This window comes from Penicillium cataractarum, assembly GCF_028827025.1.
Source record: "Penicillium cataractarum strain IBT 29864 chromosome Unknown utg000002l, whole genome shotgun sequence".
NCBI classification, from domain to species: domain Eukaryota; kingdom Fungi; phylum Ascomycota; class Eurotiomycetes; order Eurotiales; family Aspergillaceae; genus Penicillium; species Penicillium cataractarum.
Genome location: NW_026622738.1, coordinates 4,315,941 through 4,330,097, shown reverse-complemented (window position 1 = coordinate 4,330,097; position 14,157 = coordinate 4,315,941). Strand labels below are relative to the sequence as shown.

At 51.3% G+C, this 14,157-nt stretch overlaps 4 protein-coding genes across 4 annotated transcripts; 2 read left to right on the top strand and 2 right to left on the bottom strand.

Moving 5' to 3' along the window:
• Positions 1–258: 258 nt before the first annotated feature.
• N7496_003594 (electron transfer flavoprotein subunit alpha/FixB family protein) lies at positions 259–1,454 on the bottom strand (the record flags this gene model as incomplete). Its single annotated transcript, XM_056696525.1, has 3 exons — positions 259–836; positions 907–1,075; positions 1,149–1,454. The coding sequence occupies 3 exons, from the start codon at positions 1,452–1,454 to the stop codon at positions 259–261; spliced, it is 1,053 nt and encodes a 350-aa protein (XP_056558737.1).
• A 412-nt stretch (positions 1,455–1,866) lies between these two features.
• On the bottom strand, positions 1,867–3,122 carry N7496_003593 (uncharacterized protein; the record flags this gene model as incomplete). Its single annotated transcript, XM_056696524.1, has 2 exons — positions 1,867–2,988; positions 3,054–3,122. 2 exons carry the CDS (start codon positions 3,120–3,122, stop codon positions 1,867–1,869), a joined length of 1,191 nt encoding a protein of 396 aa, XP_056558736.1.
• A 4,452-nt stretch (positions 3,123–7,574) lies between these two features.
• sun1 (SUN family protein UTH1) lies at positions 7,575–8,965 on the top strand (the record flags this gene model as incomplete). The annotated part of the gene is made up of 2 exons (XM_056696523.1): positions 7,575–8,849; positions 8,921–8,965. 2 exons carry the CDS (start codon positions 7,575–7,577, stop codon positions 8,963–8,965), a joined length of 1,320 nt encoding a protein of 439 aa, XP_056558735.1.
• A 3,454-nt stretch (positions 8,966–12,419) lies between these two features.
• fhdA (putative transcription factor Tos4) lies at positions 12,420–13,976 on the top strand (the record flags this gene model as incomplete). Its single annotated transcript, XM_056696522.1, has 1 exon — positions 12,420–13,976. The coding sequence occupies one exon, from the start codon at positions 12,420–12,422 to the stop codon at positions 13,974–13,976; it is 1,557 nt and encodes a 518-aa protein (XP_056558734.1).
• Positions 13,977–14,157: the final 181 nt, after the last annotated feature.

Genomic DNA, 14,157 nt, shown 5'->3' with positions numbered 1-14,157 from the left:
CTATCCAGAAACTATCAGCCAAAGAAGACATAAGATTATCTCAATTTTAGTTCGTGGGGACTAGAAATTGTAGTCATGTAAGATGTTATATTGCAAAGTGACTAGGCCGGAATCCAAACTCTAGTCCTCTAATCGGTGGTATACTGTACGGTTCATGTGACAAAGAAAAACAAAACTGGCAACCTGCTCAATAGGTCATCGCAAAAGAAAACGAGAAAAAAAATATACATCTCAGGCAACCATCAACCTCTTTTTGTTTTAAGCGCTCTTCAACTTCTCAGTCAGCTCGGGCACCTTCTCGAACAGATCACCAACGAGACCAACATCCGCAACCTGGAAGATGGGAGCCTCAGGATCCTTGTTAATAGCAGCAATAACCTTGCTGTCTTTCATACCAGCCAAGTGCTGGATAGCACCGGAGATACCAGCGCACAGGTAGAGCTGAGGAGCGACGTTCTTACCAGTCTGGCCAACCTGCAGACTGTTATCGGCGAAGCCGCTGTCGACAGCGGCACGAGAGGCACCAATGGCAGCGCCGAGGGAGTCGGCGAGGGGCTGCATGATGCGGTCAAACTCCTCCTTGGACTTCAGACCACGACCACCGGAGACAACACGGGTAGCGGTCGCGAGGTCGGGACGCTCGGACTTGGCCAGCTCCTCGGACACCCATTCGGTCGGGGCGGGAGCGTTGGAGTCCACGCCGTCGACGATCTCAGCGGAACCACCCTCGGTCTCGACGCCCTGGAAGGCGGTGCCTCGCACGGTGATAACCTTGATGTTGTCCGTTGACTGGACGGTCAGGATGGCGTTACCAGCGTAGATGGGGCGCACGAAAGCTAAAACGCGGGTTGGTTAGATCGGTCGGTCACATGCCAATTTTTCCACCTCGCTCGGTTTTGCACGTACTGTCTTCGCTCTCGATTCCGGTGATATCAGAGACCTGCTGCACGTCCAGGAGAGCAGCGACGCGGGGGAGAAGGCTCTTGCCGAAGGCCGAGTGGCCGGCGACAATGTGGGTGTATTCGCCCTTCTTGATGTTCTCGACGAGGAGAGGGGCGTAGTTCTCGGGAAGACCCTAAGGAGTAGAAATGACGACTTGTCAGTTATTTGGTCGCGAATATAGAAAGAATCGGTGTCTTGCTTTGTACCTTCTCATAAGCATCGCTCTCCACAGCAACAACCTTGTCAAGGCCCTTGATCTTCGCCGCCTCAGCAGCAGAGGTACCCTTGACACCGGTACCAGCCAGGAAAGCCGTTACCGGGCCACCGAGCTTCTGAGCCGCAGCAATTGCGGAGAGGGAGGAGTTCTGCAGCTTGCCATCGCGCTGCTCGAGAACGGCGAGGGTCGAGAGAAGACGGGCGAGCGCCGAGGAAGTGGGCGACGTCAGAGTGCGGGCAGTGTAGATCTGCGAGCGGGCAGCCCGCAGGACGGAAGACCGAGCGATTTGGATCATTGTGATTGTTCGTGATGAGGAGGATTGAGGGTGTTGCTTCTCCCACGAGGGCCTGGAGGGGGGAGAGTTCAAAGTTGAAGCTCGGCGATCGGCGGTGATCTGAAGATGTGGTTATCGTCGGGATGCCAAGACCCGCCCGCCCGAGGTCGGACTCGGCTAATGCAGGCATCATAAAGGCTGATTCTTGACAGGCCGACTTATGACGCGATGGTAGACGGCGTTTTCTAGTTTTCAAGGAAGCCAGGGGTCTATATACTACTATTCATCTATACTCAGTTGTCTCTGAACGGGCAAACTTCTTGAAATGTAGATAATCCATAAATTGACGAAAGAAAAATGACACACGTGATATTTTGTACGCCGAGAATACCTTTACATGCAGAACATTACAACGAGGCAAAACTGGATCCGACTATGAAGTCGACTTTCTCTTCTTCTTAACCGCCTTGGGGGCTTCGGTCACCACGGTCTCGCCATCCTCGAGAGCCTTGGCCTTCTGCTTCTGCAGCTTCTCTTTCCTGGCAGCAGCAGACTCGGCCTCGTCGTCGTCCTCGGTAGACTTGGTCTTCTTGGTCTTCTTGCCCTCCAACAGCTTCTCGTCGCCAATAGACTTGCGCTTCTTGCCGGCCTTGGCGCCGTCCTCAATAGCCGCAGTCTGGTCCTCCTCCACAACATCGGCGTCTTCCACCCACAGCTCATTGGCCAGCCAAATAGGGAGAGCCATGGTGTTTGCGCCCTTGACGTGGACTGCCTTGATGTTCCTCCAGCCCTTGTTGATAAACTTCTCAGCCATACCGTTAACAACGGCGGCGATGTTCTCGGACAACTGCTCGGGGGTGAAATTGGACGAGCCGACGCGGACAGCGGAGGAAGTAGAGGGTGCCAGGTGAACAGCAGCGGTGTGCAGGGTGCGCTCAATCTCCTTGGCGCAGATCAGAGGCGCAGCGAACGATGCGCTCTTCTCCTCCTTGGAGGGCTTCTTCTTGGGGTCCTTCTTGACACGCTTGCCATCCACCTTCTCAATCTCTGCGATGCGAATAGGGATAGGGCGCTTGCTCGACTTGTAGAAAATCTTTCCAAGGGTAGGGATCAGGCGGGTGATGATCCGGTCATCGGCCAGGAAAACGTCGTGCTCGGAGAACAATTGGCGACGGCTCTCGAAACTCTGGTAGCGTGCCTTGAGCTTGGAGAATCCGATGACCTTCTCGATGCGCGAGGAGAGTTCTTGGGGGAAAGCGGGGTCGGCGACGACATCCTTGAAGCCGCGCTGGGGGTCGGCAGTGATCACACAGATGCTGAGCGAAGGCGACGAGTTGAGGGAGTGCGGAATAGTGATCTTGCCGGGCTTCAGGCGATTCTTATCCACGACGTGCTTCTTGGTAGTGAGGAGCAACCAGACGGCCTCGTTGTTGAGAGGAGTGTCCTCATCATCAGAGTCGTTGTCACCAATCAGGGTCTTCTTAGTCGCCGACTTTTCCTTCTCTTGCTGGGCCGACTTGATATGGCGCAGCAGGGCGGTGGAGGCTTTGACAACCTGCGCAGGAATGAGATTAGTATGCGCAGTTGATTTTTTTTGCTCTAAGTGAAACCGGTGCATACCTGAGGGTTATCCAGCTGGTATGGTGAGCCAGAGGCCACCTTGGTTGTAAGAGCAGTAGAAGACGGCATTTTGGCGAATTGCGGTCTCAAACTCGACTCCAATTTTTCGGCGATGATATCGAGATGGAAAAAAAAATTATCGGTCTGGAAGGCGGTGGCAGTTTGTCCGGGCTTGGCAGACCCCAGAATCTTGATGCCTGAGGCACTATATTTTTCTGGTACATACGGCTGATAGGCCAATTCTATATCGCTGGCATTTCCAACAAGGAGACGACCAAGTGGAACAACTAAGAATTGACCGGATATTTTCAAGCACTTTACTCTGCAGTTACATAGGCCCTTAGGTTTATCCTGCAGGGTTTACTCGGATTTTTGAGAATGTTCCAGCTTGGGAGTATGCCTTTCCGCTACCCACATACACACTTTTTGCGCTAGTATCTTTAACTACATTAAATTGGTGTTTTAATCTTGGATCTTGATGTCTGGGCGGTTGTTTACTCTGGTGGTGGGGGGTGTTCCATGCCTGATCAGGCTGGTTATAGATAAATTTCTGCTACTCCTATGTACGGATATATATCTTCCAGGACTTGGCCCACATTTGAACGCGATATGCGACTAGAAACATCCAATGCTCCTCCTCATAACATAAGCGATGACCAATGAACTGTATAATAAGATTGAATTCTAGTCTCAATTCAAATATCTAGAGACCGGTAATGTTAAAGTTTGTACGGAGTATAGATGAACAGTATGGACGGAGAGTAGTCCCGTGACCTCAGGTCTATTCGTAAAGTGCGGGATGGCCTCCGCCCGCCCCTAGTGCCTACACTGGCCACATCGTGGGCGTTTCAGAAACCCTGCAGCCCGCACAAGCTCAAATGCCAGTGTCTGGAATTGTCTCGGACCCTTCAAAATAGCACTCGTCCCCTCTTAATTTAGTCATCTCTAAATAGGGTCTTTAACTAGTATCACGCAGTGCACAGGAGGTGGCCAAGGAGGTAACACTGCGCTTAGCTTCCTATTAATAGCACGACAGCGGTCTCGGAGCGCCCGCTGGCTGGAAGCTCTCTCGCCAAGTCTAATTGGTGCGGACGGCGATGATCCAACAGGCCAAGCAGACTTTAGAAGACACAGTCTCGGCGCGACGAGGTGACTGCCTACTGTACGTACTGTTTGTAAGGAAAGACGGGTTGTTTGTTTACATGGGAGGTGCTGCATACGTATTATAGGAGAGCTTCTGCAAGGTACGGTACATGGTAGCGATGTATGCACTTCCTCCCGGTCGTCTACGCGTCATCCGATATGAAGAGCCTGGCAAACAGTTGAGGGAAAAAAAGGAAGGAAAAGAAACCGCGTATTGACTATTGACTATTGAAGTCGTGAGATGTCGCCATGACGCACTCCACACGTGCTAGTCAGGGGGTGGCTTCGGGCCTGGATCCGATTGTACTATGATTTGTCCACTTCCGAGTGGCAGTAGTTAGTCCATAGATAGGCGCCTCCCTCGGACGAGTCACGGTATCGTTAAGCCTTGGAGACACTGTACATAGTTACTGTACTGTACTCCGTACAGTCACACAAGTTACAACTGACAACGCTGTTCGGGAATACGGAGGATAACCTGCAAACACTAACAGAGATGGGGATGCGTCAAAAACCGCTAGTCTAGGACGCCACGCAAGCATCTTGTCCCCACGGCCCCGGATAGGAACCCCAAGGAGTTCGCGCGGTGTTTGGTTTAGGGGTTGGCGCCGGGTTAGCCGATATCAGTGGAGGTCTGGAGGACATGGGTATTGGGAGATCTGAAGATGTTGTTGAGTGGACCGTGGAACCAAGGATTCCATGTTTATGGTCATAGGCACCAGCATTGCTCAGAACTCTGTCGGGGCTTGGATATACACTGGTGGTAGATATACATCGACAGGTCGTACGGAGTAGATAAGTGCGGTATAGTTATGGAATTAGCTGATGAATTGTCATGTATGATTGAGGCAGCCAGGTGATTGACTGCAGTAAGACGAAAGATTTGTCCCCGAAATTTAGGGCTGAACAGAGAGGCCCCAGAAACTTGCGACAGAGGTCGCACTGTAGCAGGGGTAAAAGCCTGATAATCTGACATCCGTTCACAACGAATGTAGGTAAGAAAGTCAAGTATAGTCACCCTCCGAACCAAACGGAGGACTCGATTATCCGAACGGCCCTTTGCGGCCGGGTACGGACTCTACGGAGACATTGACTTCCTTACCTAAATGAAATTGATACAAGCGGGCCCCCCTAGCTGTAATTCGCACGGACCGAGGAGAACCTTAACCAGAAAGATATCTACCAAGCTCTGCTATACACCGCTAGAAAGGAAAGGCCATGACGCGGACGATTAAGATTACTGCTGATCGACAGAACCAACGCTTATCGCCATCGGGAAGGCGACAATCACTTGAGTCCTACACCGTACAGCACTCCGTACAGCGCACGACGACAAAGTCTTGGGTGTTGACTTGGCCATGCAGGTTTCTTTTGCATCCGGGAGAGGACCGGGCTGGGTAAGGGGGGCTTCTGGAGAAAGCGCGGGCGGGTTTTAATTAAACAAGTCGTTCGAACTCGTCATCCTGTGGACCGCCTATTGATGATGGAGACCAGAGCAAGCAGTTCACCCGAATCAAGTGCAATATCCGATTCTCCCTGCCACGATTGGTCGGCGTAGGAGGAGGTAAAGTAACTAAGACTAGGTTGACAAATCAGAGGATGAGGACTTCAATAGGTAAGTATCATTTCGACTGGGGCCTTGAGGCGTGAGACTGAAAATTGGGGGTTGTATAAAAACGATACGGGCGGCTGTGTACTGTACGTAGCCTTAAGCCCTTATTAGTCTAACTACGGAGTCGTGGTAGGAGGGGTTGGATGAGAACTGGGATACGAGAGCAGGGTTACAGGCTGAGAGCATTCCGTACTGGGCGCAGTCTTCCAAGCCTTCTAGGCCATGTACTAGATAGGGCATCCCGTTTGCATATCCCTGACGGCAGACAGGCAGAACAGGTCGGGACCACCTGCCAGGGGGGAGGATCTCAGCGATCATGCAGAGGATCAAGAAGAGTCTCCGTCCTGTTAGCGCCCCTGGCGTACGATCATCACAACAAGTACATGATTAAACCTTGCGGAGCATTAAATTAGGGGGAGACACTTCGTAACGGCGTCCCCCCTTGGCATGACTGGACCGATCGGCATCGGAAGAAGAACAGTCGATCGGGAGAAAAAAAGAGCCAACAGGCACCTTGGTAAGGTTCAATAAATAATATAGGGCTCATAAAACCATAGCCATGGATAGGTTGCCGTTGACCTTGCTGGCGTGGCAATCTCCTCCTCTTGGGCGATGGGGAGATGAGAAAGAGGCAAATGGGACAAAAGTCGGGAACCCAAAGGAAAATACCAGACGGTACCCATGGATACCAGAGGCATTTCGGCAGCCCTAGGGAGACCTGATTGGTGTGCCTGGCCAAGTATGGAGCCTAATCCCCTGGCAGCCGTGCGATAGACACCGTTGATTGGATGCCCCCTGGCGCATGGTAATTTCGTTTGGGCGCCAAGCTCTCAGGAACAACAGAAAAAGGTAAACAGAGGATAGAAAAAATCAATTTGCGGACCCACGGTGGGCGATCTATAGCGTGGAGGACGCGGCGAGGCCCATTGCCAAGGAGGAAGGCAGTCGAGGCTTGAAGAGAAAAGAAGAAAGAAGTTGCTGCTATCTACTCCGTACTGAAGGGGGGGGGGGAAAGAGGCTGAGGGTGAAACAAATCGTGGTAACTTACCGAGTGGCGTACCGTCAGCCAAAGCAAACTAAGAAATTAAGAAATTAAGAAATTAGACGCTGTGATACACAAATACGGTTGTAGAATACGGGACAAGTGTAACGGAACCCCCTTTCTCGCCGTTTGGTCCCCGTATTAGCCTTACAGCCCAGGCAGGCCCAGGCAGGCCCCCTCCTTTCCTCCGCCCCTGGGGTTTTGTTCTCCTTCTCCCTCCTTCCCTTTCTCTCCTCCAGCCTCAGTCTCCTCGAGTTTTCCCATCCGACCAGAGGGATTCGTTCTCTCTACCACGTTCATTTAGGAAAACCTGTCACTCTCTCGACCTCAGCGATTCGATCTTCCCCCCCCTTTTTGTACAGCCCTTTACGAAAGCGCGCGACTGGCTTGCCGTTGATGTATGTGAGAGTTGCGCTCGAAGGATTGCGAACGGCCTCTCTGGATACAATTGCTGGTGAACCCTGATTCATGGCAGCGAGTGGGATATTTCTGAGCGCGTTGGGCTCCATGACTCGAGCCAGCTCGAGTCACCATGCGATGTCGCGATGAAAGCCCTCCTTGGATCTCCTCCAGCGCAGAGGAACCACATGAACCAGGGAAACCGCAACTGAACCAGACACGCCTTCCTCCTTGAAAATAAGAGACAATCACGAGCAGGAATGATTGACTGATATATTCTCTCTCTCCATCTACAGATCTCGCAATTTGAATTCCCGAAACCACAATGAAGTTCACCAACTCCGTTGCCGTGACTCTCGCCACGGCGGGCTCCCTGGTGGCCGCCCACGGCCATGGCCACGCTCACTTCCACAAGCGCGTCGTTGAGACCGAGACCGAGACCGCCGTCTCCGCCGCTACCACCGCCTACCACTTCGTTGTCTTGGACCCCAGCAAGTCTGATGCCCCTGAGGACGTGAGCAACGATGTGGCCTGCGCCGGTCTGCGCAAGCACGAGTTCGAGTGGCTTGGTTCCGCTATCCCCGATGCCTGCCCGTCCTCCACCAGCACCCCCGTGAGCACCTCGACTGCCGTTCCTACCACCACTTCCATCGCTGCCCAGGTCCTCCTCGAGACCTCCGCTGCCATCACCCCCACCACCTCTAGCACCAGCACCGTGGCCCCCACCACCAGCGTCGCCAGCTCCACCAGCTCCGCCGCTGCTTCGAGCTCCTCCAGCTCCTCTAGCTCTTCTAGCTCCTCCGGTACCGGTGTGGGCGCTGAGTTCCCCGATGGTGAGATTGACTGTGGCACCTTCCCCTCCGACTACGGTGCCGTCGCTCTCGACTACCTCGGCCTCGGTGGCTGGTCCGGTATCCAGTACGTCACCTTTGCCGACGAAGTAATCAGCGAGATCGTGACCGCTGTCACCGGTGACTCTTGCACCAGCGGCGGCATGTGCTCCTACGCCTGCCCTGCCGGTTACCAGAAGTCCCAGTGGCCCTCCACCCAGGGCTCCACTGGCCAGTCCGTCGGTGGTCTGGAGTGCAAGAACGGCAAGCTCTACCTTACCAACTCTGACTACAACACTCTTTGCATTGAGGGTACTGGTGGTGTCCACGTTCGCAACAAGCTTGGCTCCCAGGTTGCCGTTTGCCGTACCGATTACCCCGGTACCGAGTCCGAGACCATTCCTCTGTCTGCTCTCGCTGGCGAGGAGCACCCCCTGACCTGCCCCAACGGTGCCACCTACTACAAGTGGGAGGGCAAGACCACCTCCGCTCAGTACTACGTCAACAACAAGGGTGTTTCCGCCGAGACTGGTTGCCAGTGGGGTGACGGCTCCGAGCCCATTGGTAACTGGGCCCCCATGAACTTGGGTGTTGGTTACTCTTCCGGCGCCACCTGGTTGTCCATGTTCAAGAACGAGCCTACCACTAGTGCCAACCTGGACTTCAAGATCAAGTTGATCGGTGACGACCTGAGCGACAGCTGCAGCTACGATGGAAACGGCAACTTCTACAACAGCGCCGGCCTGATCACCTCTGGCAACGGCTGCACTGTAAGTTTCTTTCTTTCTTCAAGTATCTCTCTAGAAGATCCACAATTTACTAACCACAATTTACTATACAGGCCAGCTCCTCCTCCGGCAACGCCTACTTCGTCTTCTACGAATAAGCACCCGCCCAACCAACTGGGTCTCTGTTCCGAACCTCGACCCAAGAAAATACAAAGCCCCACGGTCTAGGATGATGCTTAGTTTTTCATTTCATTTTTTTTTATCTTCTACCTGAACTATGCTAGCAGTGGGTTGAGGCAAAAGGGGTAAGGCGTGGTTGGGGTAACTCCCAATTCATCTGTCCCCTCCTTTGCTCTTCCCACTTCCGGTGCTTCTGTCCATATCACGGTTTGTTACTTCTGGGGTAGTCTTCTTCTGTGTATCTTAACTTTTTTTATGTGCTCGATCGGGGCCTTTGTGGGGGCAATTCAATCTTTGTTACTTTTTCCTTTCGAATACCGTTGAGCGTCGTTGTATGAGCTGTATACGTATGGATCTACCGGCGCTCTTGGTTTACTCATAGACTTATCTCAGGACCTCATGTACAGCCAATTTTGACCCTCTATTATAAATACTTTTCATCTACTGGATATTGGATATCTGGTTTTTGTTTCTTCAATTTGGTTGTTGTATCCTTCTATATGCTTGTCGTTGTCATGGTATTTTGTGGCGACGGGTGGCTTTCGGCAAGTCATGCACATGTACGCCATCAAGTCAATCCCGGACAAGGACTCCATTGGGTTCTACTATTCTTTGGGTTAGTCTATTTTTATTGATCTCAAGATCAATACACTGCTTTCGTTCTGTATCAAATCCAAGGAGATTGTGACGTAGAAAACCTGATTTCCACCTGGAGAGCAGAAGCGATGGCGGGATGTCCATTCCATTCCTGTGGCGTCAACCTTCCAAGGCTGAGGGCTTCCTCTGGGTAAGACATTCCCGTATCGTTACACTGGGAAGTTTTCAGAGTATTTTCAGGGGTTTGGTTTGGTGTGGGCATTCGCAATTCAACTTTCCTATGTTATCTTGACTGTAGAGTTTGAGGCCTACTTATGCTGCGTGTCAGTTAGGGCTTTCGTCATCGAGACTGATAATGAAAAATGGATAACAGGTAGGCTAATCACAATCCACGTGCTTAATAACATAGAATGTGGTTTTTATTACTCCCTATTCCCTTGCACTGGTAAAGTCGATTTGCGCTTAGGCACAAGCATCTCGTCGAGCGTTGCATCTATGATATCAAATTTCAAATTCGGGGTGGAGCATTTACTATAAACTCAGAAGGGTACGTTTTCACTAATAAGTTTCATTTCTACTACAGCCCTATCACAAAATAAGATTTAATTAGAAATTCATGGTAAACGCAGTGAGCACGAGACATACAGCCCGGGCAGTGCAGAACTCAACTCATGTCTACAGGACTATGATTTTCGCTGCTATCACTATCAATCGCCATTGGCATGTTATTTGACGTGTTCTAATAGGGCAATGGTCGTCGTGGGATATTCACTATCTCCAAGGTAACCACGTTTCTTCAGGAGTTCAGATCTTTGGAATGTGAGCTATACTACTTTGGTCCTCGACTCCCACATGCCGGTGGCTGATAAGGTGTCATGACATCATGTCTTGTGAGGGAACTACAGTACGTATAATTGGCATATATCGTGGTGGGTTGGTCTATTGGTGGGTTGATTGTGGCGCAGAATATCAAAAACACTCGTAAGTAGCGTTTAGAGTGCAGTGTAAGAAGAGTCACCATTACCAAAACGATGTAGAACGGAATTGATAATATGTTAGCTGCTTTAACCCAATCAGCACCTAGGGAAGGTACTCGTTTAGTATGATGCTACATAATATTTGAATCTCGCCATTTGTGATAGTATAATAGGATTGCTTGATTTAGAACATCCTGTGGCAGCGATAATAATTTATAGAATAAGCATTCCCTAGTGCTCATATCGTATCGAATAAGGGAGCAACCGTATGGCCAGTTTTTATCAGGGTAGTATCTTACTTTCAAAGTTTTTGTCCGGCTCCGAGATTTATCATTTGGTCTATTAAGCACTCGCAAAGCACTATGATACAGGAGCTATTTGATAAAAAGTAATCTCATTTCCTCAAGTGGTAGAGTTATTTCTAGAAGAAGTTTCATTGGATTCTCTTTCGCTTGTCGATTTTCAAGCTTGATGATTCATGGCCGATGGTCTCTTGTCACCGGGATAGTGGAAAACTGTAGCTGACAGAAATTTAACAGGCGATCGATTAACGAGGAAATCGACAGGCAATCTTGGACAACAAGGACCTTCACACCGCTTCATAAGCTCTTGTGGGGCTCTAAAGCGAAGGGTGCCCCAGCAGAGCAGGCTTTTACCAAGCATTGAAACCCGAGGTTGTCCTGCCAGTTGGCTGGCCTAACTGGGAGCTTGCGGATTTTATTATACCCAAAGTTGATCTGCCCAATTAATTCAATTAGCTCAGAAACATCATGCAGTAGTATCCCACCTAAATGAAACAGTGTTATGAAGTAGATAGCTTAGCGAAATCCATTGCATTAGTCGAGGTCCAGACTGGAGTCGACATCCCACTTCGGCCGGAGGGGCTGGTGGTAAGTACAGTAACGGTATTCACGCGCCACGAAAACCCCGCGGAGCAGAATTTTTCATAGATCCCGCGTCTTGATAGTTTTTAGATGGTTTTTTGTTCCAATGACTTTGCCTATGTTGTATATGATTTAATTAGGAAATCTAATGAGGGCCTAATTATTATAGATCTTTACTAGATTTCTGATCACATGCCGTTACAGATCGTAGCCTAAAACTTCTAGTTACAAGAGACGCCCAATTCGGCGACGACATCATCAGCGACGACATCATCTCGAGGTCATCTCAATGCCATTGACATACTGTTAGAGCATGCCTTGAAGTCTGTCATACATACTCGGACTCGCGTGCCCGTCACGATCCACTTCTTGATCCAAACACGTGACTTCAGACGCGACCGCGATTTGCAGTCGACCAGTCAATTGTATAGAAATGTAGATCTATAGAGCTCCAAATAGTTTCCGGACAAAACATAGCTTGTTCATTCACATACATAGTGCAATTTCTTCGCCATTTTACCATTTCACCCAACTATCCAGGGTTGGGAAAGGGTGAATTAACAACGTGAAAGGATAGTGGAGCCCGTGAACCCTCTCGTCGGCGCCTATCGAACGCGTCTCGGGCTGTAAGCGTGCATTTCCGCGCAGGGCGAACGAGACGGACCGCCCCAGGGCATTCCTCCACTACCACACACCCTACCCTCTTCACCTTTTTCTCCCCAAGGCCCTCCCTCCCTTGCTCTTGGCCCAATTCCCCTCCTCTCCTCTTCTCCTTTCCCTTTCGAGACACCTAGGACCCTCTTCTTCTATTTGTCTTTTCACAAATACCCATTTGTCCCATACGAAACGCGGTGACGCGAGTTCTTCGAGCCTGAACGCTGCTCCTACTCACAAGTTCACACAGAAAAAGGGAGACCTCGCGAGGGCTTCAACACTTGGAGGACGTCATGGACTCTTCTCCAGCTAGACTCAGCATGGCTCCTGCTGCGGGCGTGAAGCGTCCGGCGGCTCTGCTACCTGCCTTCGAGCCATTGAGCTCGTCTCCCTCCCTTCCGAGGCCTAACAAGCGTGTAGCACGCGAACCCGCCTATCCTACTCCCGTGCCAACCTCTTCAACTCATATCATGTCGTCTTCGCCGCCCGGTATTGCTCGGCCTACTGCGCATCGTACCTTCTCCGGTCCCGTGGAGCGGTCTCCCTTGTCCGCGGTCCCAACTATCATGCTGCCCGAAAGCGGCGAGCCTATCCTCATGGGCCGTTCAAGTGCTTCGTGCCATCACCAGCTAGCTGCAAGCCGAATGATTTCCCGTGTCCATGTCAAGGCTTGCTACAAGCCGGCGCCAAACCCCTTCGACCGTGATAGGCTTGAGATTATGTGTATGGGCTGGAACGGGATCAAGATTCACTGCCAGGGAAAGAAGTATGATTTGGTCAAGGGAAAGACTTTTACGTCCGATATCAAGGAGGCAGATATCATGATCGATGTCCATGAGGCACGTGTTCTGGTGCAGTGGCCACGGAATGACAATGATAGGAAGGATTGCCCCTCGACCGACTCCGAGCAGACTTGGGATGAAGGAACTCCAACTCAGAAGAACCCCCGCCGACTGCTCCCCGATAGCCCCTTTGTCGGAAATCAGCGTCTGGGTTCTCCAGTTTCGCCATCGCCTGCCGTGCAACATGCCATTCCTCCGTCCTCGCCTCTCTTTACGCCCTCTCGTGCTCGTGGGGCCGTCGTGGTGTACGAAGACGAGCCTTCTCCATTGAAGCGCCACAATACCGTCGGCGGGATGACTTCGCACAGTGCTCGTCGTGCTAGTGCAATGCTGCAGATTTCGCAGTCTAGTGATATCAGTCGGGCTGATGATGATTCCGATAATGACGAGGAAAATGACCCTATCGTCCACTCATTCGGTCCATTCGGCGAGAACCTGCTTCCTCGGATGGCCTCATTCCACGCCGGAGAATCTCCCGTTCGCACTGCCCTTTCGCCTCTCAACCGCAGGGCTCCCCAGTCTCCTCAGCATATCAATTCCCTTCTACGCCCCCACGCCGAGGATCAAAAGGAAGAGGTTGAGGTCAAGCAGAAGACCAAGGAAGAAGAGGAGAGCTTTGAACGAGTCCGCAACCACACCGTGAATCAGCTCGCTTTCTCCCGCCTATCATCGACTCCCTTCTCTACTATCCTGAACAACCTCCCTCCTTCCTATTGGAAGTCGAACTCGAGCAACACCTCGGGCCCATCTCGCTCCGATATCCGCGCCATCCTGGAAAATACTAAGTGCATTGGCAAGGTTGCGCGCGAAGGAAAAGATGCCGCTGGCCAGCCTCTGGAAAGCGAATTTTACTACATCCCCGATTATGATGAAGACGTCGGCCGCCGCGAGACTGTGGTCAACAACCTCCGAAAGCCTGGCCTCCGCAACTGCCGCAAGCAGCACAAGGTTTGTGACCCTGATCAGTTTTCTTTCCTAGCTTTGAATATTATGACTAACATTTCTCAGCAATACTTCTGGAAGAAGCCGAAATAAATCGAACCTCTCACGGATCCGTTCCCCCCACCCTTTCCCTCTCGAATTCGGATCGGCCCCTCTCAGTACATATTTGCAGTGTTCTTAGCGACCTAGCCTCCTCTGCTAGGTGGCTCGCATAGCGTGGCGTGTGGCATACCCTGACATTTTATTGTTTGATGTTTAATCCTTGCTTTTTTTT